At 47.4% G+C, this 23,405-nt stretch overlaps 1 protein-coding gene across 8 annotated transcripts in view; it reads left to right on the top strand.

Annotated features, from left to right (window-relative positions):
• The window catches only part of Ablim1 (actin binding LIM protein 1), a 141,963-nt gene that overhangs the window by 94,869 nt on the left and 23,689 nt on the right, over window positions 1-23,405 (top strand). For 5 of the 8 annotated variants that reach the window (XM_032892251.1, XM_032892252.1, XM_032892253.1 and 2 more), the window contains exons 7-11: window positions 187-245; window positions 10,411-10,488; window positions 11,130-11,285; window positions 15,864-15,899; window positions 17,844-17,973. In XM_032892251.1, coding sequence (XP_032748142.1) covers window positions 187-245; window positions 10,411-10,488; window positions 11,130-11,285; window positions 15,864-15,899; window positions 17,844-17,973 — 459 coding nt within the window. Of the gene's footprint in view, window positions 1-186; window positions 246-2,434; window positions 2,519-5,638; window positions 5,687-10,410; window positions 10,489-11,129; window positions 11,286-15,863; window positions 15,900-17,843; window positions 17,974-20,058; window positions 20,179-23,405 lie in introns of all 8 variants that reach the window. The other 3 variants (XM_032892250.1, XM_032892255.1, XM_032892257.1) reach the window with 2 other exon arrangements.

Raw genomic sequence — 23,405 nt, forward strand, 5'->3', positions numbered from 1 at the left:
TCTGCTGGGTTCTGTGGCCCTGTGGACAGCAAACTCAGAACTGGCCCAGAGGGTAGAGCTGACTTCATGTTCATAGGTTGGATGTGGGACCCTGTGCTGGGGATAGAGGGGTCTGAGGCACTGTGGAAAGTCTGCTTAACAGGACTGTGCCTTCTTTCCATTTCAGCAGTCATTGTGTCTTTCCAGGTTCTACCGTGTGGCATCCCGACTGTAAGCAGTCCACCAAGACAGAGGAGAAGCTTCGGGTAAGGAAGCAGTCAGAGCGGGATGCTCTGGAGGTCGCTGCTGTGTGGTCACTAGTTCCTGGGCTTTGGGGAAGCACTTTTCTTGGGTTTTTTATTTTCCTTATAGAAAACCGGAGGCCAAAAGCCAAATGACCGACTAAGGGTTCCCCTCCCACTGTAAATGTGTTGTGATTGTCCTTAGCACTGTCTTGGACTCTGATGGCCTTATCTTGGCAGTCAGTGTCTTAGGAAAGTATCCAAAAGTCATACAGCTAGGGGAAAATGATTCATCACGTAGCCATGGTAACCCTCTTGGCGTAAACCATCACACACCATTTTGCCCCAGACTCTGTCATCGATTGCTCAGCCCTGGTTTGTTTTGCTCATTTCTGAAATCCAGGTTCAAAAGAGCAGCCTCTAGCTCCAAAAGGTACAAGTCAGTCAGGAGGACAGCCTTAGGGTAAGAATATTGCTGGCATTAGCTATGTGATCGGGTTGGTCCTCAGAGCTGTCCTAGCGGGTGGAGTTCCACTTCCAGAGATGTAAAACCCAGACTCTAACCTGGACCCTGGCCTTGACCCAGATGCTCACCCAGGCTGACTTTTCCTCACAGCAGTGATCAGGTCCGATCCCAGTCCCTCTGTTTAGTGTCTCAGGGGAAGAAAACTAGAGTCTGACTTTAATCTTCTTGCTGTCCCAAGGAGAGAATAGTCTAGATTTATTTTTGAGCCAGACTCAAGACTCATGAGTCCCCTTGGCCTACCCTTACTAGGCATCCATCAAAGGAACAGTTGGTGGATTCTCAGGTCCCTTCGCTGACCCCCTCTGGAACTGTCGGCCCATATGCACGCATGAGAGCCTTTACTTTTTAGTTTGTTGTTAGGGACATACTTTAAGTAGAGGGAAGAGAAAACCTTCTCAGAATAATTGAAGGCCTGGGGGATGCAGAGGGAAGTGTCTGCTGATATTGGAACAATGGTTTTCCCTGCTCCTGGTAAGGCTCCAATTCACAGGCACATATAGCTAATAGCTATATGACCCCCGAAATCCATTCATCCACCAGGCAGGCTAGGCTTGGAACTTGGAGGGAGCAGGGGTATTCAGGCAACAGGGTACCTTCCCAGAGTGTTAGAGCTGGTGCTACGGGACACTTTGTTCTGGGCTTGTAAAACTGCAGCCTCGCTGGGACTCCTGCCCAAAAACCACCCAAGGAGCCCACCATCCCACCTCTACAGGGTGGCTATTGTTTTCTAAAGAATCCTTTTTTTTTTTTTTTTACTTCATCCCTGATGAAGTCTTTGTGAGGAATGAAGAGGAATGTTAATGAGGCCAGACTGAACAACAGAATGGGCGTATTTTCTCCGCAAGGATAGTTGGAGTTTGCAGATCCTCTCCCTGAAATGGCTACAAAGTAAAAAAAAAAAAAAAACAAAAAACAAAAAAACCAAGAAAACTCTTGAAGACATCTTCCTAGAGAAGCTTGTGGGGGAAAAAAAAACGAGTAAAATATTTCACTGGCTCTGGCCAAGAGGAATTTTCTTCCTTTGTTTTGTCCCCTCCAGTAAGCTTTCCAGAACACTTCCAGAGCTTTTCTCCGTGATGCCCTCCCTGGGTGGCAGGTTGGTTCTAGGCCACCATCACCTATAGGAAGGGGCGGGCCTCACCTGAGGGAAGTGGTTCTGACCCAGAGTTGGGGTCCAGGCTGACACTGGTGAGGCTTAGTGGGGAGTGTGCTCTCGACAGAAGAATTAATCTCAGGGTGTGTCTACGCACACATCTCAAGCCAAGATTTCCTGGCCCTTTTACCACATAGAGCAGTTTCCATAGCAAAATGAAAATGTTTGAAGGCTCTGAGCAGCGCCAGAGTGAGCCACGTTCCTGATATTTAAGAACTCACAGGGCGTTTGTGTAGCAACAGTTCTTAGGGTCCCTCCTGGGGCATCTTGTCCTTGTACCATAAGCACGGCAGTGTCAAAACAACTGCAAAGGACCCAGCAATGGGGTCAGAATTTAGATAAATATACTGTGATTGGAAGACCAGTTGATATGCATGGAATACGGGCCCCAAATCGACCCCTGGAGCAGCGCACGTGTCTGTCAGTCACTATTTACTGTCCGTTTTCCTTCAGTCTTTTTATGTGTCCTTCATAGTATTTATGAATAAGGCTATTTTAAAATTCATTCTTCCTTTCTCTCGTGTTTCATGACAGCCACCAAACATTCCACGTTCTTCATCCGATTTTTTTTACCCCAAAAGTCTGATTCGTCGCACAGGACGGTCCCCAGCTCTACAGGTTGGCGCTGTGTGGGGCCAGGGCTCCGAGCGGCTGTCCTAGGCCCAGGCTTCAATTGCTTCCCTCCACCCCACCCCCACCCCAGGCTGCTTTTGTCATCTAACTTTCTCAGCTCCTGTAGAAGGTAGCCGGCTTTCCTCACCCCTGAGCGCTCCTCACCACCCCCACTTGGTTGGTTTCTTTTCTCTGGTAGATGTTTGCCTTCTGAGCAATGGCTGAGCTGACGTTTTCATTAAAGCTAGCACACGGGAAGCTGCCGTTTGGTCTTGTGTCCCCCACATTTGTTCACTGAACAAATACTTTCCACACACTCAATATAGTTCTGGGCGGGAAGCTGTGTATCCGGCTTTGTCGTGTTTGAAAAGACACACGGTAAAATAGTCTTTTAACTCGAGACCCAGGACGTGGGTCTTACCGACAGTGTTCTTGGGAATGTCAGATAAAGGCAGAATTCCCTAGGGGCAGTTCTAGGATAGAAGCAACCTGTAAAGGTGAGGACAGATAAGATTGAAACACGAAGATTGCTGGGCGGCTGGGTGAGCATGTAGAAGCTGGGAGCTGAAACCGCAGCTGAAGTGAGGTGGGAGGAAGAGAAAGGAAAGCCGTCCAAGCCCTGCAGAATTTCCAAAGAATTCCTCTGAGAGCTGGTCTCATAAGATCTCACTGGAGGGCGCTGACAAGCCTCCCCTCCAACACACCTAGTCAACTTCCCGGTTGGTGAGACAGGAACTGGTTGCCATGACGTGAGCCTATTAGCCAAGTTCTTTGCACTGTGCTTAAGTGGACAGTGGCAGAGAAAACAAGGCTACCATAGTGCTAACTGCTGCCTGCGACAGGAGCAGGGGAGACTCTGAGCGCCTGTGAAACCGCATTTTCAGAAGCGCCTCCTGGGTCCAGATGAAACGCTTCCCAGATCTCTGCTGCAAGCCAGCACTGTTTGATCTCTGTGCCCTCACCTCCATCTAGAGCCTTCCAGACCCTCACTAAGGGTGACAATCTCATTGGCCTCCATCTCTACTAAATCAAAACGTTCTTGTTTCCTGACAGAAGTAGAGAAGCTGAAGGCGGGAGGAACCCTTTAGGGAACAGCCCCCGAGGTTGTGTCTGTGACGTGAGGCTGACAGCAGGCCACAGGCTGTGAAGCCTGTGAAGAGGAAGGGACTGCAGACTTGGGCTCTCTAACTCCAGGCCCCAGGCCCCGCCCCATGGTGCCTGCCTGGTCACCAGCTTGGTTAGCATAGGATCTTCATTCTATTTTTAAGGTTCGGCCCTGGTGCAAAGCTCCAAGAGAAAACAGAAGGGAAGTTTCCTGAAACTGCAGGAATAGCTGAAGGTTGTCCCTACTGCCTATGGGCCTGCTTAGAGCAAGGGCCTCCACTCGGCGGCGGCAAGCTTCCTTTCCACTCCTAGCACATTCTTAACTAGTACTGTCCTAGCACATTCTTAACTAGTACTATCCTAACACGTTCTTAACTAGTACTATCCTAGCACATTCTTAACTAGTACTATCCTAGCACATTCTTAACTAGTACTATCCGCCTCCCCCATTGAGGCTTTAATCGACTGATGCATTTTTTCCTGGATTGAGGAAAAGCAGTGTTTCAAATATGGATTTTTTTTTACTTATTTCTAGTTTGGGGGGGCGGGGTACTCTGTCCCCTTCAGTTTAAGAAATCTGGAGCAGAGAGATGGGGCTGGGGACCTGTTTTTAATAACATCTCCTCCCCTCTTGGCCTTGCTCAAAGGGGACATCTGATTCCCATTACTCAGCTGTTAAGAAAAAAAAAACCCAATGAAGTCAACATTAGCTTCACTCAGAAACTTGTAAACAGCGGACCCGGCAGGCAGAGGAAGCACGATGTTTGTCAGGGTCAGTGGTGACAAGAGGTGAGGTTTGCTCAGCAGAGCCTTTCAAAAGCCTGGGAGCTGCCAAGTGCTACAGCCGCTCAGAGCCTTTAAGTCCTCTCACCTCCGATGCAGCCCTCTGCACCAGGTCAGGGAGGCAGCTGTGGATGTTAGGTGCGTCTGCCCCTTCCCTCAGGGGAGTCAGGACTCCGCACCCCAGAGATAAGCCCGGGTTGCTGTTGGAGAACAGTCGGAGAAAGTCAATTTTAAAATTTACATTTAGAGGTCGGTCACTCCTCCCATCCCTCTGAACTACAGGTAAATGTTAAAAGTGAAGCCACACTTAAAACACATTCCGATCGATTACTTGGAGGAATTGGTCCTGTGGGAACAGCAGAGACCTTTGCGTGTCGGCCAGATGTTGAGCATTGCTGATACCCGGAGCACACAGCACTCTCGTGGCCAAGGGTGTAATAACCTGGCGTGGGTCGCCTGCCAGCTTATCAATTATTTTTTTAAGATTTATTTATTTAATGTATATGAGGATCCTGCAGCTGTCTTCAGACACACCAGAAGAGGGCATCGGATCAAGAGGGCATTACAGATGGTTGTGAGCCACCATGTAGGTGTCGGGAATTGAACTCAGGACCTCTGGAAGAGCAGCAGTCAGAGCTCTTAGCCTCAGAGCCATCTCTCTACCCCCCCCCCACTTGCATTCTTTTCTGCCGCTGTTCATTGAAGGCAACGTCATGAATTGACCAACCTACCAAATGGGCATGAGGCTGTTTTCCTTCTGGAACCCACCCATCCGCCTGCAGTGTCTGTCGTAAAGGCCTTGCAAATTTATGACGGATCAAACAGGTCCCCGATGTGTATTTTCCTAAGGAGGTGGCTGTTCAAGGCTGTGTGTGTGTGTGTGTGTGTGTGTGTGTGTGTGTGTGTGTGTCTGTCTGTCTGTCTGTCTGTCTGTCTGTCTGTCTGTCTGTCTGTCTCTGTGTGTGTCTGTAGAGCAAGGAAGCCATGCGGCTTGCTGTCTCATTAATGTCACCGCAGTGTCCCCTGCCTTGTTGCTGGTGTTTGGTCAGCAGACAGTCCCACAGAGACAGCCAGACCCTCGCCCTTAGCAAAGATGGACGGTCTCCCTAGAACTGGCTCTGGTCGGGAGATGTGTTCTTCATCTTCCCCAAGCACAAACGGTTTTCCCTGAAGGAGTCCATCCCACCTCTTCCTTATATGCAGTGCGTACAGATTCTAAAAGGATTCCTTCTTCTGCAGCGTCTGTCGCCGCCCTGTCTGGTGAACTCCAACCAAAACCCCAGGCAGGTACTGTCAGCACCAGCAGCGCTTATGTAAAGCGGCCACCTTCCGCCAGTAGCCCTTGTAGGTGCTCCTAAGATCTTTGATCTGGTTCCCCATCACCCTGTAGTTTCTCTCCCCTTCTTAGAGCATGGCTTTAGATGGAGGAGCCTTTTGCTTCCCTGTGACTGCCGAAGGGGGGTCGGGGATAGGGCAGCAAAGGGCTTTCCCGCCCTCTCCTAAGGGAAGTGAGTGGCGATGTCATTTCTCCACTTACAAAGTCAGAGTTCTAAGTCAGCGCTTAATGCTTTAAATACAGAGCGCACCATGAATTGGGGCGGAAACCCCAGAACTTCTTTCTCGTAATCCTTCTTAGGATGCTGTAGCTCCCCCTACTGTCGCACAGATAGACAAAGGGACCAACTGATGGATAGTTAGAAAGAAGGCTTTTAAAAGGCTTACCCAGAACAAAACCAGATAGCCTGTGATTTAAACTGTTTTGCTCTCCTGGTCATTGAAGTGAAGTTTTGGTGTCCTAGGGAGGTCTCTCTCCATTTAAAAGACAAAACCACAGCCCCTTTCTGAAACCAAAATGAGTGTGGGAAACCATGCTGCAGGAATCACGGGCAAAGCAAAGGTCCTTCCTGAAAGGCTGACTGAGGACAGTTCTGTGTCACCTTGGTCCCTGAGAAGGAAGCCTCCTTCCTCCTGCTGTCAAGATTAAACTATTTGCCTAATCTTCTTGGGAAAAACACTTCCAAGAGACCACAGCCCTAGATGGTCCTTCATCAACCGACCTGGAGCTCTCATACCCACCTCACCTTAGTCACAGCCTAAGATGGCGTCCGAAAAGTCAGCTCTGTTTTTCTGGCTCTGCTTGTAAGTTGTTGGTTTTGTGCTGTGTGGAGACAAAGTGTCGTTTAAAAAAAAAAAAAAACAACAAAGTAAACAAACGCGTTTGCGTTCAGCAGCTGTTACACCCAGCTGTTTCCTTTTCTGAGTAAAGGAGGGAAGTGGGCTGTTCTTTGGGGTAGTATTTGAAGTCACCTCCATGTGTATTATATTTGTATAATATGGACAAGAGAGTGATTTTTTTTTCCATCTAAACGTTTGGAAGGCAAACTAGAAACAAAAGCTGCTGACCAGTGAGATAGTGAACCCAGTTCATGCCAGGGCACCCAGGGGACGTTGGACATCTGAGTTTGAAGTGAGTGCTGTAGGTAAATTAATTGCTTCTAAACATACAAAATGTGGGGCATCTGCAGGAGTTGGTCGCCATCCAGCGAGGGACACTGGAGGTTAATGATAAAGAGGAGCTTTTGAAGCAACAGCGCTCAGGAAATAAAGGCTTCCAGGTTGAAGTGAATTTTGATTTGGGTGGCATTGTGCTGCACACTGGAGAATCTGGGCCATCAGTCAGGCACAGTCTTAGTCACATCGCTGAACCTTGTATCCATTAGGCAAAAAATAGCTGAAAAACTAGGAAGAGGGTTTTGTTTTATTTTGTTTTTGTTTTAATAATAAGATGATGAGTTATAAAATCCTAGATGTTTCTAACTGAATGTAAATTTCTGGATGCTGAGGCAGAAGGATTTTTGAAAGGAAAAGTATCAGCTAAGGATTCCCAAGACCAAGTTCTCCACACAAAGGAGATTTGCTTGCCCCTGAGGGACAAAGGGCAGGAAATAAAAGACAAAGACAGGAGATAGAAGAATAGGGAGAGGGGGCAGGGATGTTTGTCCTGAAGGGACAAAGGACTGCCTCTGAGGAGACTGGCTTGGCCCACAGGCCAAGGCAGTTTATAAAGGTTAAGCGGGAAACCCCATGTTAGGATGGGACGTTTAATTTTAATTGGGTGTGTCAATTAGGGCAGCCTAAGGGAGCTTTTGCTAAACTTCAGTACTTTGACAGCTTCAAAAGGAGGAAGTGGTCAGTAAGGGAATGCAGACCTTGGATGGCTTCAGGAACGTAATCTAATGGTTTTTAGCATGGCGGAGGGGATGAAGGCCAAGGGCCAGGCCTACGGGAGCCACGTCTGTGAGCTGGCCAGAGGCCCTTCAAGGATTACACATTCAAGGCCAGCCTGGGCAATGTATGCTCCTTCTCAAAATATAAGATAGAAGAGGGTTCGGTAGCAGCCTAGCGCATGAGCTGTTACTTCAATTCCAAGACCAATAAAATAAAATAAAATAAAATAATAAAATTATAAAAAGGTTCTTGTTTTTTAAAGATTTATTTATTTATTATGTATAAGTACACAGGAGCTGTCTTCAGACACACCAGCAGAGGGCATCAGATCTCATTACAGATGGCTGTGAGCCACCATGTGGTTGCTGGGAATTGAACTCAGGACCTCTGGAAGAGCAGTCAGTGCTCTTAACCACTGAGCCATCTCTCCAGCTCAATAAAAAAGTTCTTAACATTTAGGATAAAAATTCCAAAGATGCTTGTTCAGCTTTTAAAAATAATTTTACCTTCATAAAGGAGAATACGCTCATCTCCGTGGGCTGAACCAATCGACAATGGCAAAAACCAGTGTTGTTAAGCCCTGAGCAGAGTCCGAGGAGCAGCAAACCCAGAACCACGTGGCGGACAGGACATGGCGTTAAATGCTGTGGGTGAACCATGGGTAGAAATTACTATGTATGATGGAACTGTGAGTTCCCTACACAGGAGGAGAAGGACACTGACAACTCCAGCAGGAAATCACCCATAGCTGTGACAGAACTTCTGACAAGCTGTGACACAGCTGAGTCCAAGTTCTGTAGCTGAAGCCACTTACAGACAGCCTGTTCTATGCATCTCCCAGCGAGGAGAACATTCTCAGTAGGTAACTCCGCCCCTTAGGATCTGAGTCTAGGTGCAATGTCTGGAAAATCTTGACCACTTACAGATGCCAGGCTAAGAGCCCGGACTGTAACCTCCTCCCCATTCAGCTAGAGACTTTGTTGTTGAGAGTTCTGCCTTCTCGGTTCATCTAGGTAGAAAAGTTGAACGTTTTTAAAAAGAAAGACTTGCGTCACCAGGATTTAAAAAATAGCGACTTGATTCCAGAAGCAGACTTGAACCCTGACATGTTGCATGTAGCTGGATTTTGTCCAGAGTAGATAGTGAACTCCAGACTAATGAAGAGAACCTGTCTCAAAGGAGGTTGACAGCATTCCTGAAGACGATGCCTGAGGTTGTCCTCTGACCTTCATATGTACATCACATGTACACGGGCACATCACTCCACACACATGCACACACACACACACACACACACACACACATACACCTGCAAACACATTGCATGTGCGTTAATCCCCCACACACATACACACATATACACACACATGTGCATTACCACACACACATAGGTACACATACATGTGCATTACCCCCCCACACACATACACACACACGTGTATTACCCCCCATATACACACATGTGCATGTGAACACATATGCATGTGTGAACACATTTGCATGTGCATTACTCCCCTCTCACATACATGTGCATTACCCACACACACACATAGGTACACATACATGTGCATTACCCCACACACATACACACACATGCGTGTGAACACATTTGCATGTGCATTATCCCACACACACACATGTGCATTACCCCCCCACATATACACACACACGTGTATTACCCACCCATATACACACATATGCATGTGAACACATATGCATGTGAACACATTTGCATGTGTATTGCCCTCCTCTCCCTGCCCCATTCCTAGCCTCTTCCACCTTTCCAGGGGCTCATCACCCCCCATACCATAGGGCCTCTGTGGTTAGACTTAACCCATGTAGTGAACCTAGTATTTACTTACAATTAAATGATAACTCATTCTTCCGTCCAAGTATTTACACCTCTGCGTGCTGTTTGTCTAATAAAGGAGGATCCAGGGCAATGTTAACAAGGGAGGGAGACACAAGGTAAGGAAATCAGCAGCATCCTCATCAGGAATTTATTCATGAAGGAAAAGTTAGGGTCGATTATGAGAGACAACAGCAAGGGGAGCGTTCTGTGGATTGAGGAAGAAGTGGGCGGGGGCTCTGAGGGGGCAAGTTCAAGTTAAGGTTGGAGGAAGAAAATGAACCAGTCAGGGAAAGTTGGTGGGAAGACCGGGATCAGGCTGTAGAGCAGCCAGGATGGAAGGCTCGAGGCAGGGACACGAGGCTTGCTCTTGAGGTGGCAGGTGATAAAGGATGAGGAAGAAGAAGATGGGGGACCTGACACTGAGGCCCCAGCAGCTGTGATTTCACACTAAATTGGCCACCGAGGCAAAAGCAGCACAGTGACAAGGAACCGGGTTCCTCCAAGCTTTCTCTTCTGAAATAACCCCACAGTGACAAGTGGGCGTGAGGAGGGCAGAGGCGAGCAGGAGGCCCGTGAGAGGCAAGGGAAGCCCAGGGTGTGCTCTGCTATGGTTCTGAAGACCAGAGCTTGTGACTGGAGCTGGGCCGCTGGGTCGACCATGGAGCTGGGCTGAAACGCACAGCTTCAAGATATGCTCCAAGTTCAAGCCCAAGGTTCTATAAGGGACAGGAAGAGGAAGGGCCACGAAAGCTACCACGACACTGGTTTTCAGGCCCATTCCTTCAAGCATGTACCTGTTGTCATCCTAGACCACACTCCTGGGCCTCTCCTTTCTTAGCTGGTTTTCCTTGAAGGTGGGGTACCCAGGCTGCTCTGGATTCCGAGGAGCATCCTCAGAAGTCTGACAGGCCACTTGCTGTTCGTTTTGCAGCCCACCAGGACCTCCTCTGAAAGCATCTATTCTAGACCAGGCTCCAGCATCCCTGGCTCTCCAGGCCATACCATCTATGTAAGTATCGCTTCCAGAAGGGACACTCGGGGGAGCAGGCCAGTTTGAGGGTTGGAACGGTCAGGTAGAGAGTCCAAGAAAGGAAGCAGATCCTCAGGGATCTCTGATCCTGTTAGAAGATCCCAAAGGTTGCAGTCATATGATTTAGGGCTTAAAAGATTGTTGCACCTAATGCGAGTAACAGATATGGGGGGAGCGTGGTAATTGCCCATTTTATAACACTGCTGGTGTTACTGGATTCTGCCACAGAGATATTTACATATTTGGTTTATTCAATATGCGGTGCTTATATTTAGCCGTCTGCAAGGATTTATTGACCATCTATTTAAGGATTTATTGACCATCTATTTGAGGGTTTTTTTCCCCTCTCTTTATTAAGAAACTATTCAGAAGGTTGACATATTTCTCTATTCACTAAATTCTACACATACCCTTTCCTAAGTCTTTGATGATTTTTCGTTTTTAAGCGTGATTAATAGAGAGGTGCCGATGGGCAACTTCCTAAAGGCTTGCTATCACGCGGCAAGGCGCTCGGTCTGTCTTAGGAATCCCATTCTAAACAAGGCGTAAACGGCACTGAGGATAATTTCTCAACAAAACGAAATAGAGGATTGACGCTTCCCTCCGTTTAACTCTGCTAGGCAAAAGTAGACAACGAAATCCTGGATTACAAGGACTTAGCGGCCATCCCCAAGGTCAAGGCAATCTATGACATTGAGCGTCCTGATCTCATTACCTACGAGCCTTTCTATACCTCAGGCTATGAGGACAAGCAGGATCGACAGAGCCTCGGAGAGGTAATGGATCCCCAGGGTCTGCAAACAACATGGCCGTCCATGCCCCCTTTTCCTCACCTGTGTGAGAACCACTCTTCGGGACTAAGCTAAGTCAGACTTTGCTGACCCTCTAGAGAGCTCTGTACCTGGTGCTTTGAGGCATTCAGAACCTACCCCATGACCTTCTAAGCGAGGGTACAGGGAGGTAGGAGATTAGCCAATCGCATGTTAGAACAGCCGAAAAGGATGAGTTAGGTGAGGGACTGTAGCCATGCTGGGATGGGACCTGAGGTTGTGTGTTGAGGGAGGGGTGGGGCGTGAAGGGAAGGAGGTCATAGGGTATCTTAGCCTTGAGGTAACCTGGAAGCAAATTTCTAGGGATCATGAGATGTAAGACCTCACCCTTACATTTGAGTAGCTTCAGTTTCCGACATCTTAATGGAGGATGTATATTGGGGGAAAGCAGCACGGATGAGCAGGTAGCTAGGGTTTCCTTGAATGGGTGACTGGGGTTTTATTGAAGCTGTCACCATGGCTGTCATGTGACAATCACCGTGATCCCAGTGTCCTCGTGAGGAGAGTAATGGCAGACAGCTCCTTAGAGATGTTTATATGGAAACTGAGGAGCAACAGGGCGGGGCAGACGTGCACACGCTCTGTGTGTCAGTGACCACTGCTGTGGCCCTTTCTAAGGCTCACTACAGCTCATCCAGCAGGCCTGTCCTTCTGCTGGGCCGGAGCCTCCCAGCCTAGAGGGCTCTCTCCTTTATGCATTCCTAGGTTAGAGGTTCCCTACCGCCACCTCTAACCCTGCCAGCCCCCACCTCGACCATCAGCCATTTCCCTCAGCACCTTCCATTTATTCTAATTCCCCCTTACTTGTTTGTTTGTTTGGTCTGTTGATTGGTTTGCTGTCCTAGAACTGGCTTTGTAGACTAGTCTGGCCTCGAGCTCACAGAGAGCTCACAGAGATTTGCCTGCCGGGATTAAAGGTGTGTGCCACCACACCCATCCCCTTTATTTATTGTTATTACAGCTTGAACCCTGGAGGCTTGGACAGACAGACAGACTCACGCTTTCCCACAGCGTGGCAGTCAGGCCCTTGTCCTGTTTTAGTCATTATTCAAGTTAGAGTCCTCCATAGCCCGTTGGACTCCATTTGGAGACATATTACCAAGTAGTGTGGACTGAACTGGGCCCTCCAGCCAAGGTTAAAGAAGACCATATTCTGTAGCATCTCACAGTGCCTAGACTTGCATGAGATGAACCAAACACTTGAGGTACGTGGCCATGCTACCATTTGGGACCCAGTGGGAGCCTGGAAAATCCTGTCTCAACACCGCTCCCCTAAAAGGCATGAAAATGTGGTGACTGGCTTTGATTTGTCCCCAGTTTGCTCAGTAGTATTTTTTGTTTTATAATAATTTTGTGCATTTATAATTATTCCTCTTCTTTGCTTGTCCCTTATCTGGGTTTTATTCTGGAGTGCAGCCTGCATTAAGGTCCCCAGTCTGGGAAGGAACTTGCGTTTTCCCATAGCGCCACCTGGTGGTCTATGTGCTGTACTGCATCTACAGACAATTGATTGGCCTGGACTGTCATCAGATTTCAGAATTTCAGAGGTCAGGGGTCAGAGAAACTTTCTAAACAAATTACATAAAGACTGGCCTTCGAGTCAGTGATCAGGCTTTTTTTTTTTTTTAAGTTTAAGACATGTATGCAAAAAGGAAATGTTGGGTGTTGGGTTTTTTGTGTGGTTTTAAGGGTACGTGTGTGCTGTGTGTACCCACACATGCCTCTCTTGGGCGGGGTGTGTGTCTGTCTGTCTCTGTGTTTTTATTGTGTGTTAGTATTTTGTTTTGTTTTGTGTTCTCCCAATAGCTCCCTCTGGAGCAGCAAAATATCAAGCAGAGGTTTGGCTTGGAGACGAAGTTTAGATCATTTCAAATCTGACTGTGCCTCCGACTACTAACTCAGGAAAGTAACCTGTCGGGTTTCCATAAGCAGTGAGATCATTAGGTTAGACCAATTCTTGACATCTGACAAAAGTGCTAACGTCCTGCCAGTTCTCACAAGCCACTGTTACGTGACAACCTAGCAAGTGGCCCATGGCTTTCTTTGTGCATAGAGGATGGATGCCCTTTTGGGACGGAAATCGGATACATTAATAAGCTTCCTTTGGATGCATGGATCTTGCCACTGAATAAAGGCTGTGAGCTCCTCTGTTCCTCTTCCATCGGTTATGACACTTACTTTGTAGAACCGTGTGTTATTTGAAAGACACAGAAGGCATGGGAAGGTAGCTCTGTCAGCAAAGTGCTGGCCACAAAACATGAGGACTAAGTTTGATACCCAGAACCCACATCAAAAGCCCAGTTTGACAGCATGTGCCTGTCATGTTGGTGCTGGGAAGTGGAGAGAGGAGGATTCCTGGGGTCTGCTCTCCACCAAGTGTGAACCAGTGAGCTGCAGGTCCATCGAGAGCTCTCTCAAAATATAAAGCAATTGAAAAGGGCACTTGACATTGACCTCTGACCTACTCACACACATGCATGCATATACACACGTGCATTCATATACACACATGCATGCAAATATACACACACACATATATGCACACAGGTCATACACATACATGCATGTATACACACAAATCACACACATACATGCATGTACACACACGTATAGACACAAGTCGCACACATATATTCATTCATACTCAAAGAGTAAACTTAAAATTGATGTAATTGTTAGCATATTTAGAAGGTATGTGAGTGGGCAGATCAAGCTGACATTGGCAAGGTCATGCCTAGCTTTTTCTGTAGGAAGGCCATCCTTACCCGTCAAAGCTTTGAGCCCTAGCGATAGGCTGTAACTCCTGAGGATCCTAAGGAAGCCTGGTGAGTAAGGTAGCCCATCAGCTTCTAATAATAACATGGGAGAGGATCAAATCCTAAAAGCAAGAGGTGCTTCACCCCACACCTTGCTCAGGCCAAGTCCTCTGAAATTCTGTCTATAGTTCTAGTAAAAGGCCTTTTGGATTCAATTGCAAACATTTCACCCATTTGAAAACTAGTCCTTGAGTCTCCTTCCTTGCCACTGGGAACTAGACAGAGTCAAATAGGGGCCAGTCAGCAAAGAAGCAGACAGGCAGTGAAATGTTAGGGGAGTTAGTGCAGTGAAGGAAAGTGTGAATGGGGGTCACAGGAGATGTGAAGGAAAGTGTGAACAGAGGGGGGGGTCACAGGAGGTGTGAAGGGAAGTGTGAACAGAGGGATCATAGGAGGTGTGAAGGGAAGTGTGAACAGAGGGAGTCACAGGAGGTGTGAAGGAAAGTGTGAACAGAGGGGGGTCACAGGAGGTGTGAAGGGAAGTGTGAACAGAGGGATCATAGGAGGTGTGAAGGGAAGTGTGAACAGAGGGGGTCACAGGAGGTGTGAAGGAAAGTGTGAACAGAGGGGGGTCACAGGAGGTGTGAAGGGAAGTGTGAACAGAGGGATCAGAGGCGGTGTGAAGGGAAGTGTGAACAGAGGGGGTCACAGGAGGTGTGAAGGGAAGGGAAGTGTGAACAGAGGGATCATAGGAGGTGTGAAGGGAAGTGTCAACAGAGGGGGGTCACAGGAGGTGTGAAGGAAAGTGTGAACAGAGGGGGGTCACAGGAGGTGAGAAGGAAAGTGTGAACAGAGGGGGTCACAGGAGGTGTGAAGGAAAGTGTGAACAGAGGGGGGTCACAGGAGGTGTGAAGGAAAGTGTGAACAGAGGGATCATAGGAGGTGTGAAGGGAAGTGTGAACAGAGGGATCACAGGAGGTGTGAAGGAAGTGTGAACAGAGAGGGTCATAGGAGGTGTGAAGGAAAGTGTGAACAGAGGGATCACAGGAGGTGTGAAGGAAAGTGTGAACAGAGGGATCATAGGAGGTGTGAAGGGAAGTGTGAACAGAGGGGGGGCACAGGAGGTGTGAAGGAAAGTGTGAACAGAGGGGGGTCACGGGAGATGTGAAGGAAAGTGTGAACAGAGAGGGTCACAAGAAGTTAGTATGATGAAGGAAAGTGAATGGCAGGAAGTTACTGCAATGGTGGGAAGTGTGAATGGGGATCACGAGGTGTGAGGTGAGTTTGAACCCAGACTTGACGGGAGTTGAATGAGCTCTGCATCTGTCTAAAACATACTGGTGGTGGGGGAGATGCTAGTGCAGAGGTCCTAAGGTGACAGCATTTCACCTGTTGATGACAGCAGAAGCCAATCAAAACAACAGACAGTGGAGGTGTGTGTAATGGCTGTGGTTCTGAATTAGTTAAAAACACATTGACAAAATGCTGCTTTTCCTTAGCTCTCCTAACACACAGTTCTGTCATAAACACAGTCAGATGTGTAAGGAAATAGTTCTAAGCAGTCTAACGATATAGTCATTAAAGCCATACTTCTTAGGTAAGAGTATCCCTGAGTCTCCTGGGAACCTTGCTGGGGTTTCCCATCAGCCCCATCCATTGAGTAACCCAGCAGTGGGAGGTGACTTGTGTGTTTGCAGTGATGCTTTTACCACTCTCAAAGCTGGCAGGGAGTTAACCAATGCTCTGACTTAAAATTCTTTTCTTCCAGTCTCCAAGGACTTTGTCTCCAACTCCATCTGCAGAAGTAAGTATTCTTTGGCCAGATTCCTGGGTGGATTGGGAGTGGCTTGGACCTTGTCTGTACTTGAAAGTCATATAGGTACTAAGGGACAGAGCACTGATTATGATGGTTACAAGGATTACATTATGCACCAGCCAGGACCATATGCCAGCAGCACACAGAGAGGACAAGAGAGTAAAAGTGACCTGCTCTTGAGCTGAAGCCATTGTCCAATGTGGGTCTCTGGGCCCCTGTGTGTCTGCACTTCTGTGATACACACTCTAACATAATCCAAATGACTGGAGGCTGTTATAGCATAATCTCTGAGCTGAAGCATCTCATAGGTAGCCACCTCTTCTGGGCTGACCTTTTTTCTCTTTTAAACGGCATCTTAGGAGCCCAGCTGGCCTGAGCTCACTCTGGGGCAGAGGAGAAGCTTGAACTTCTGAGTGTCCTGCCTCCATCTCCTGAACACTGGGAGTACAGGCATGCACTATGCTTCTTTTATGCAGTGCTAGGGGATCAAACCCAGGGCTTCCTCATGCAAACACTACCAGCTGAACTACATAGCAGCCTTGCTGGATACTTTTTATCAAACTGATCACATTGCCGGTTCTCTGTAATCTGAGATGGAAAGTCTGTGGCATTTTTTGTTTCTGACAGAGTGCTGTAAACAATGTATAGGGCAACCATCCATCCACCCCGGAAATTTGCATAGCCTTTTCCATTTGCATTTGACCAGCTTCAAAGTGGAGGCTGTGCTCCAAGAGGTTTGGTGGTTACTTTGTTGCAGGCAATTGCGACTGACCTGTCAGATCCCCCTGTCACTTGCCGTCAAGCTCCCAGAGCCTTGCTTTCTAGGTTGTCACTGAAACCACTGTTCACCTGTTTCTTCATATTCTTACAGTGCTGTGCCAGGCAAAATCCTTGTAGCACAGCAAATCCCCGAGTGGAAGCCACTGTTTGAACTCTCCAGGTTGTTTCTTTGTTTTTAACTATTTTCAGTCATATCTCTGCACAGACAGGTATCTTTTGTGCCTGCTGCCTGATGCACCCTTTTCTGAGTTTGGACCTAGGTAACATCCCAACAGCACTATTACATTAAATGAAAGCGATATTCTCCAGTTTCTTCATTATTCTCCAATTCATCGAGGGTGTAATACAAAGGTTCGCCCCCATGACATCAGGAAGGTGCTTACAGTTATTTCCTTGGGCTGCTCCCCAGGCTGAGAGGTAGTTGACTATCTCAGGAAAACACCAACTTGTTCTTCAGGCACATCAAGTTTATATGTCCCCAGAAGAGGCTTTAACACCACGAGGCCTTGGCACAGAGCTTAGTGTCAGGGCTTTGGTTCAGGAGCAAGTGCTGTATGTACCTGCTTCGTGTCAGCGGATGGGTCCACGACTTCCTGGGGTCCTTGCTTCACCAGCAAACACGGAGGGGTCTGTAGTATCTTGGGATCTCCTGTTCTCACTGTTTGCAGATCTGTTTGGGGCCCTTTTCTGGTTTCTGTCATAAAACACTATAGAGAAGCAGTGAAGAAAGGGAGTGCGAGGGGGAGGGAAAGCCTATTTTGACTGACAGTCCTTCAAGGTGGGAAAGGCATGGCTAAGCAGCAGGAGGCTAAGGAGCAGGAGGCAGCTGGTCTTCCCAGTGAGGAAGCAGATGAAGTCTGGTGCTCAGCTCCCTGTCTCACTGCTGTTCAGTCAAGGATCCCTGCCTCAGAAACAGTGCCGCCACATTCGGGGTGGGCCTTTCCTTCTTCCTCGAAAACGTTAATCTCCCTAGGAACAGCCTCACAGACTGCTTTCCATGGTGATCATGCATGTGAATGTTTACTGAACGCTGAACAAAGACACTTATAATGGTGATTCCCCGGCCACCACTGCGGCCTGGGTTTTACTTAGAAACGTCCAGGAATCGTGGGAAGATGTGTTGGACTCACGCTTTCTCAAACCTTTCCGCAGGGTTTTCAGGATGGCCGGGATCGGATGATCCACAGGTCCACCAGCCAGGGCTCCATCAACTCCCCTGTGTACAGCCGACACAGTTACACTCCAACCACGTCACGCTCGCCCCAGCACTTCCACCGACCTGGTAAGGATCGCTCTTCCCTGGATCTGCTCCTCATGATAAATATGTATCTGTGTGGTTTTCTTTTCACTGCATTGGCAGCCTATTCAAAACAAAACAAAACAAAGCCTGGCCATCAAATATTCCTAGCCCTCTGGAAGAACAAAAATGAAAGCTGGTGTCAGCTTTTATTTTGTATTATGTCTTTGAAAGTCAGTTATTTTATTGTTGTGTTCGCTGTGAGCTTTTAAATTTCATTTTGACGTTGACCTGCTGAGAACAAAGGCTATTTTTAAAGAACTGGATGAAAATCTCATTCCCTTGAAACTTAAAGATCTCTGAAAGAAAATATGTTTTTTTTTTTAAATTTTTTTTAATTTTATCGGCATCATCTGAAGTCCAATGTTAGCCATTGACTGGAAAGTTTAAAACCCTCACCTAGGTTTGCAGTGTTACACCAAGTGCATGCATGGTTAAGCCCCTTCTAGAGCAAGGCCTGAGGGTCCCACTGGGTGACTCTGAGACCACTTAGAGTCCCAAGAGTTGAAATCAACCTTGGAATGGAGTGGCTATCCTGTGGTAGCAGGTATGAAGTGCTCTAATCCTTAGAGGTCTCAGTCCCTCAGGCTGTAAGTGGAGCTCTTGTGTGTGGACCAGAATGGAAGTCCCAGCACAGATCAGAGTCCCCTGAGAAACAAGAGTCGTGGAGAGGCATCTAAAAGAACTTGCGATTCTCTACATCTAGAAGGACTCCATTTTAAGCTTCTTGCTGCCGGCCAAGCATACGTATGCAAACGCTAGCTTATAAACAAACCATTCAAGACTTAAAACCAATAGTTATGATCAGAGTAAAGAAAGGTTGCCGTTTTCTCAAGGTCATAGAGGATTGAAAACTACTGGATCTTTCATTGATCGATGGGTTTCTCTGGACAAGGCTGAGGTGTGACTTAGGGTATAGGGTTTACCTACCATGTGTGAGGCCCTGGGGTCAATTCTCAGTGCCACACCCACCCACAAATAGACTTAAACATATTTTTAGCATTTATCAAATTATATTAAATGAATATTTTGAGGATATTCTTTTTCAGGATGTAACTATAGTCATTTTATTTGTACCCAGCCATGAGTTTTAATTTAATCTTTTGGTAATTTGAAATCGTTCTGGTACTGCTCTACATGTGACCTATACTGAGACCACTAAATCCTGCCCTGACATTGTCAGAGTGGCACGTGGCCTCTCTGCCACGGTTGTTCCTTTAAAAGCCCTGTCTGTAGTGGGCAGGAGAAAGCTTTGTCCCCTCTGTCATAGTTTTTGTGCTACAGCCCCCAAAACATTCTCTACCTCCTCTTCCAATATAGCACACATGTGCAAGACACCAAGCGCTTAGCAGTAAGACATTTTTGATGCCTCAAAGTTAACCCAATCACGTATTTGTGATGTCTGTGTAACCAAGTATCCACCCTGTAAATTCTGGGTGCTGGGTGGTGTTTTAATTCCCGGAGTCTGGGTTGAGTTTTGATGGACCATTCTCCCTCTGAGCTACTGGATTCCTCCCCACCACTGCCAGCATCTTACGTAACTGCCTGTTCAGCTTAACACAACTGAGATTTCCTTATGCGTAAGAAACAGGAAATAGAACGCAGTATTCAGTGGGATCAGCCTGCAACTGAAAAAAACCACCTTTGCATTTAAGTATGCTTCTTCAGGTTTCTTGAAATGACTGTCCGCTGTTTGCACTCACTTCCAAGAGGTGATCCGTTGATTGACTACACTTTAAAAGCAGCTGTTGAGTCTCCATGCTGTGCTCGGTCCTGGGGCTGTGTGGTCAACATCGCTGTGCCAGTGTCCCGGACAGCAGGTTCAACAAGCCATTTATTCCCCGAGATTGAGTCTGTGTCCACATGGGGCTGTCTGCAGGTTCTGCCCTTAGCCCAGCCCCTTCCACAGGTCCATTCCTAACCCTCTTGCCTTCCTCCTTTTTCAGATTCCTGATTAACCCTCCTTACGTCCTCCCACCTCGGGCACCTGCCCTGCTCCCATGTTAATTTCTCTCTTCTTTTCTGTTTCCACCTTGCCCTGCCCTGGTTGGTTGGTTCCCCGCCGCACAGAGCTCTTGTCTCCTGGTGTGCACAGGTGGTCCCCCCTGCGCACCAGCAGCTTCAGCTCCACCCACAGCGACACCCGCCCCAATCCCCCCTTCCGACACCACTTCCTCCCCCATGTCAAAGGTAAGGAGGCGGGGCCTCGCAGGCGGCGATTGCCTGGCCTGTGTAGTGGAGATTTATTAGCTCCCCCGGCAAGGCTAATAAGGTGTATCTCCGAGAGTTAGAGCCACTGAGCTTCCTACCCGTCAGCATGCCTGCCCGCCCGTGCCCTCTCTGCCCCCAGCCTCGGCCTTAGAACTGGCATGGCATCTCGCACTCCGCGAGATGCACCGTTTCCAAGAGCCCTGTCCGGAGCGATGGGGTGTGTACTTAGGAACGAAGACCCAGCTCCTACTGATTAGAAAGATATATATTAGTATTTTGTCTTTGTATGCGTCAGTGGCAAAATATAATATATATATGGGTGTTCTCTTGGGTTTCATTTGTGATATGTTTCTGCAAAACACAGCAGTATGAAGTAATACTAAAAAGTTGTCTTCATAGTGATAAACCATTGAATGACACAAATATGTGTGAACAGTGTAGCCTCTTTACCTCTCTCCCCTCCCCCTCCTCCCCTCCCCCCCTCCTCCCCCCCTTCACCTTCCCTCCTCCTCCCCTTTCTCTACCTCTTCTCCTCCTTTCTCTCTCTCTCTCCTCTCTCTCTCTCTCTCTCTCTCTCTCTCCCCCACGCCCTCCTCCCTCCCTCCCCCTCCCTCCCCCTCTTTTTTCTGAGGCGAGTGACTCTGATTTAATCACGTGATGACTAAAGAGGCTCTGCCTCCTGCCTCTTGTGCACCTTTCCTCTCTCCTCCCCATGTGGCCCCTGCCTGTTTGCTTCTTTGTTGCATATGCAGTTTCAGTAGCTTCTTTGTTGCATATGCAGTTTCAGTAGCTTCTTTGTTGCATATGCAGTTTCAGTAGCCACCTGTGCCCTGGGCTGTCCACCTGCAGGAACTGAGAGCCCATGGCAAGCTGTGAAAGGCCATTTAAGTGAAGAGTCCCCAGAGAGTTGCTAACTTGCTGTGGTCATCTTGATTTGAACCACATGAGCCAACAGAAACAGCAGGAGGAGGTAGAGGCAAGCACAGAAATGGCCGTCAAGGGTTCTGTGTCCCCAGTTCACAGCCTGCACATCTGACTCTGCTGAGTGGATGGAATACTTCTCTAGCTCCTGAACACTCTCGTCAGCCTACCCAGACTTTTGCCTTTAGACTTGGACTCCTGAATGGGTGACTCCTGAAGTGTAGATGCACTAGGAATTCAGTGTGCAGTTATCTCTGGCTTAGTGATGAAGCCCACTTTCTGCTCCTGCAGAGGACCTGAGTTGAGTACCCAGCACCCACATGGCAGCTCACAACCAGTTGGGGGGGGTCTCTAGTGCCCTCTACTGGTCTCTCTGGGTACTGCATGCACATGGTGCACATACATTTGTGTAGACAAACCATCCTGCACATAACAATAAGTTGCTTTTTTTTTTTCCCCCTAAGGAAGATGATATGACTGAAGATATCATTTACCATTAGCAGAACTTTTGGGGTAGGCACAGCACTTTCCAGAAGTCTTGACTGGCTCTTTAAAATCATTATTGAGGAGGGAGTTTTTATATCCGAGAACCTTTTTTTTTTATTTTTATTTTTATATAACCATAAAGAAATTACTGAGGAAAAAGCTTCGCTGTGTATTTTAATGAGCACCTCATATGTCAGTTTTTGACCAAATCAAGGTAAACGTTTCTCATTTTGACCCACTAAAGTAGTGAAAACCGTTTGTCTGATTATGATGTACTTGGCCTTTCAGAAAGGTAATTTTTGTTGAATAGGTCCTTTAAAATCACACAGCTTATGTCCAAATAGCACAATACCTTGGAGACTATCAGTGGCCCTCCGTGGGTCTGGACACTCACATCTTGGATTTAAATATTGTCTCTGCCACATGCTAGCTATGTGAACTTGAACTGACCCTTATCCCTTAGAACGCTGTCTCACTTATGAATCATAAGGACAGGGGCTCTCTCCTGGGCCATTAGGTGTATGGGGTAAGGTGTCCTACGGTCAGTGTGCAGTCATCAGCATGGTACTCAGGTCTGTATCTCAGGCTTGATTCGGACTCCCTATGTGGAAGCCAGTGACCCTGAACCCCTGATCCTCCTGCCGTTCTCCTAGGTGTGAGAGTATAAGGCTGTGTGCCCATACTCAGTTCATGTGGTGCTGAGTGAGTATCAAACCAGGACTTATGTGCACATTTACAGATTGAGCCACAGCTCTAGACCTTAGAGCTTTTTTTAAATTGAAATCATCCCACGTATTCGTCAGAGCATTCCTGTGATACAGGCCTAGTCAGGAGAGCTAGGAGCAGGGTTCCTGATGTGATAACTGCATAAAGGCTCACAGCTAGGAAGAGGCGGAACCTGGACTAGACTGCAGGCCTTCCGGTCCAGAGGGATTTTCCAGATGAGGCATGCTCACTTTGGGATGAATCTGCATGCACACTAAATGTGAAAGCAAAATTTTAGCCAGAAGATTGCGTTCTCGTTGAGGCTGACGTAAAGACTTTTTCAGTCATTTAAATGATAAAATTACAAAGATCTTTGCTCTCCAGCAGAAACATCAAATAGTTACAAAAAAGTTGTATTAGTTCTGTGAGTTTCGGCGTCAAAAATGCAAAATATGTTCTTTCTGTTTGAGCCTGAATTTGACATTTCAAATGTAGTCAGACAATCCTGGGTTTAAATCATAGAGGGGAGCAGGTCAAGAGGAATTAGTATGACCTTGACATTATACCTAAAAACATTTACTGTTCTCTTTCATCGTTTACTAGATACATGCTTGTATTTAATTTATGTGGAATCGTTTTTATACTTCAGACCTGAAATATAACAGACACAACTGAGGACCTTCCTGTTCAAGGCTTTTAATGTCTAAGGTAGTGAGTGGCTACATCCAGATTCTCCCAGGAATCACTTCTCAGGTTTTTAAAAAAACTTTATTTATTTTATGTATATTAGTACATTGTAGTTGTCTTCAGACAAACCCAGATCCCATTACAGATGGCTTTGAGCCACCACGTGGTTGCTGGGAAATGAACTCAGGACCTCTGGAAGAGCAGTCCGTGCTCTTAACCGCTGAGCCATCTCTCCAGCCCCTCTCCTCAGTTATTTTGAGAAGCGTGTTCCCACGTACCTGGGAAACCTTTTCCACCTTTGAGGACTTCAGAATGGGGGGGACTTACTCACTGGAGGACTACGCCACAGATATCTTTCAGTGCACATTGTCTGTGCATTTAATTTTTGTTTTCTTTTTTGAGACAGG

This window comes from Rattus rattus, chromosome 2 (genome assembly GCF_011064425.1).
Source record: "Rattus rattus isolate New Zealand chromosome 2, Rrattus_CSIRO_v1, whole genome shotgun sequence".
In the NCBI taxonomy this organism is placed as follows: Eukaryota; Metazoa; Chordata; class Mammalia; order Rodentia; family Muridae; genus Rattus; species Rattus rattus.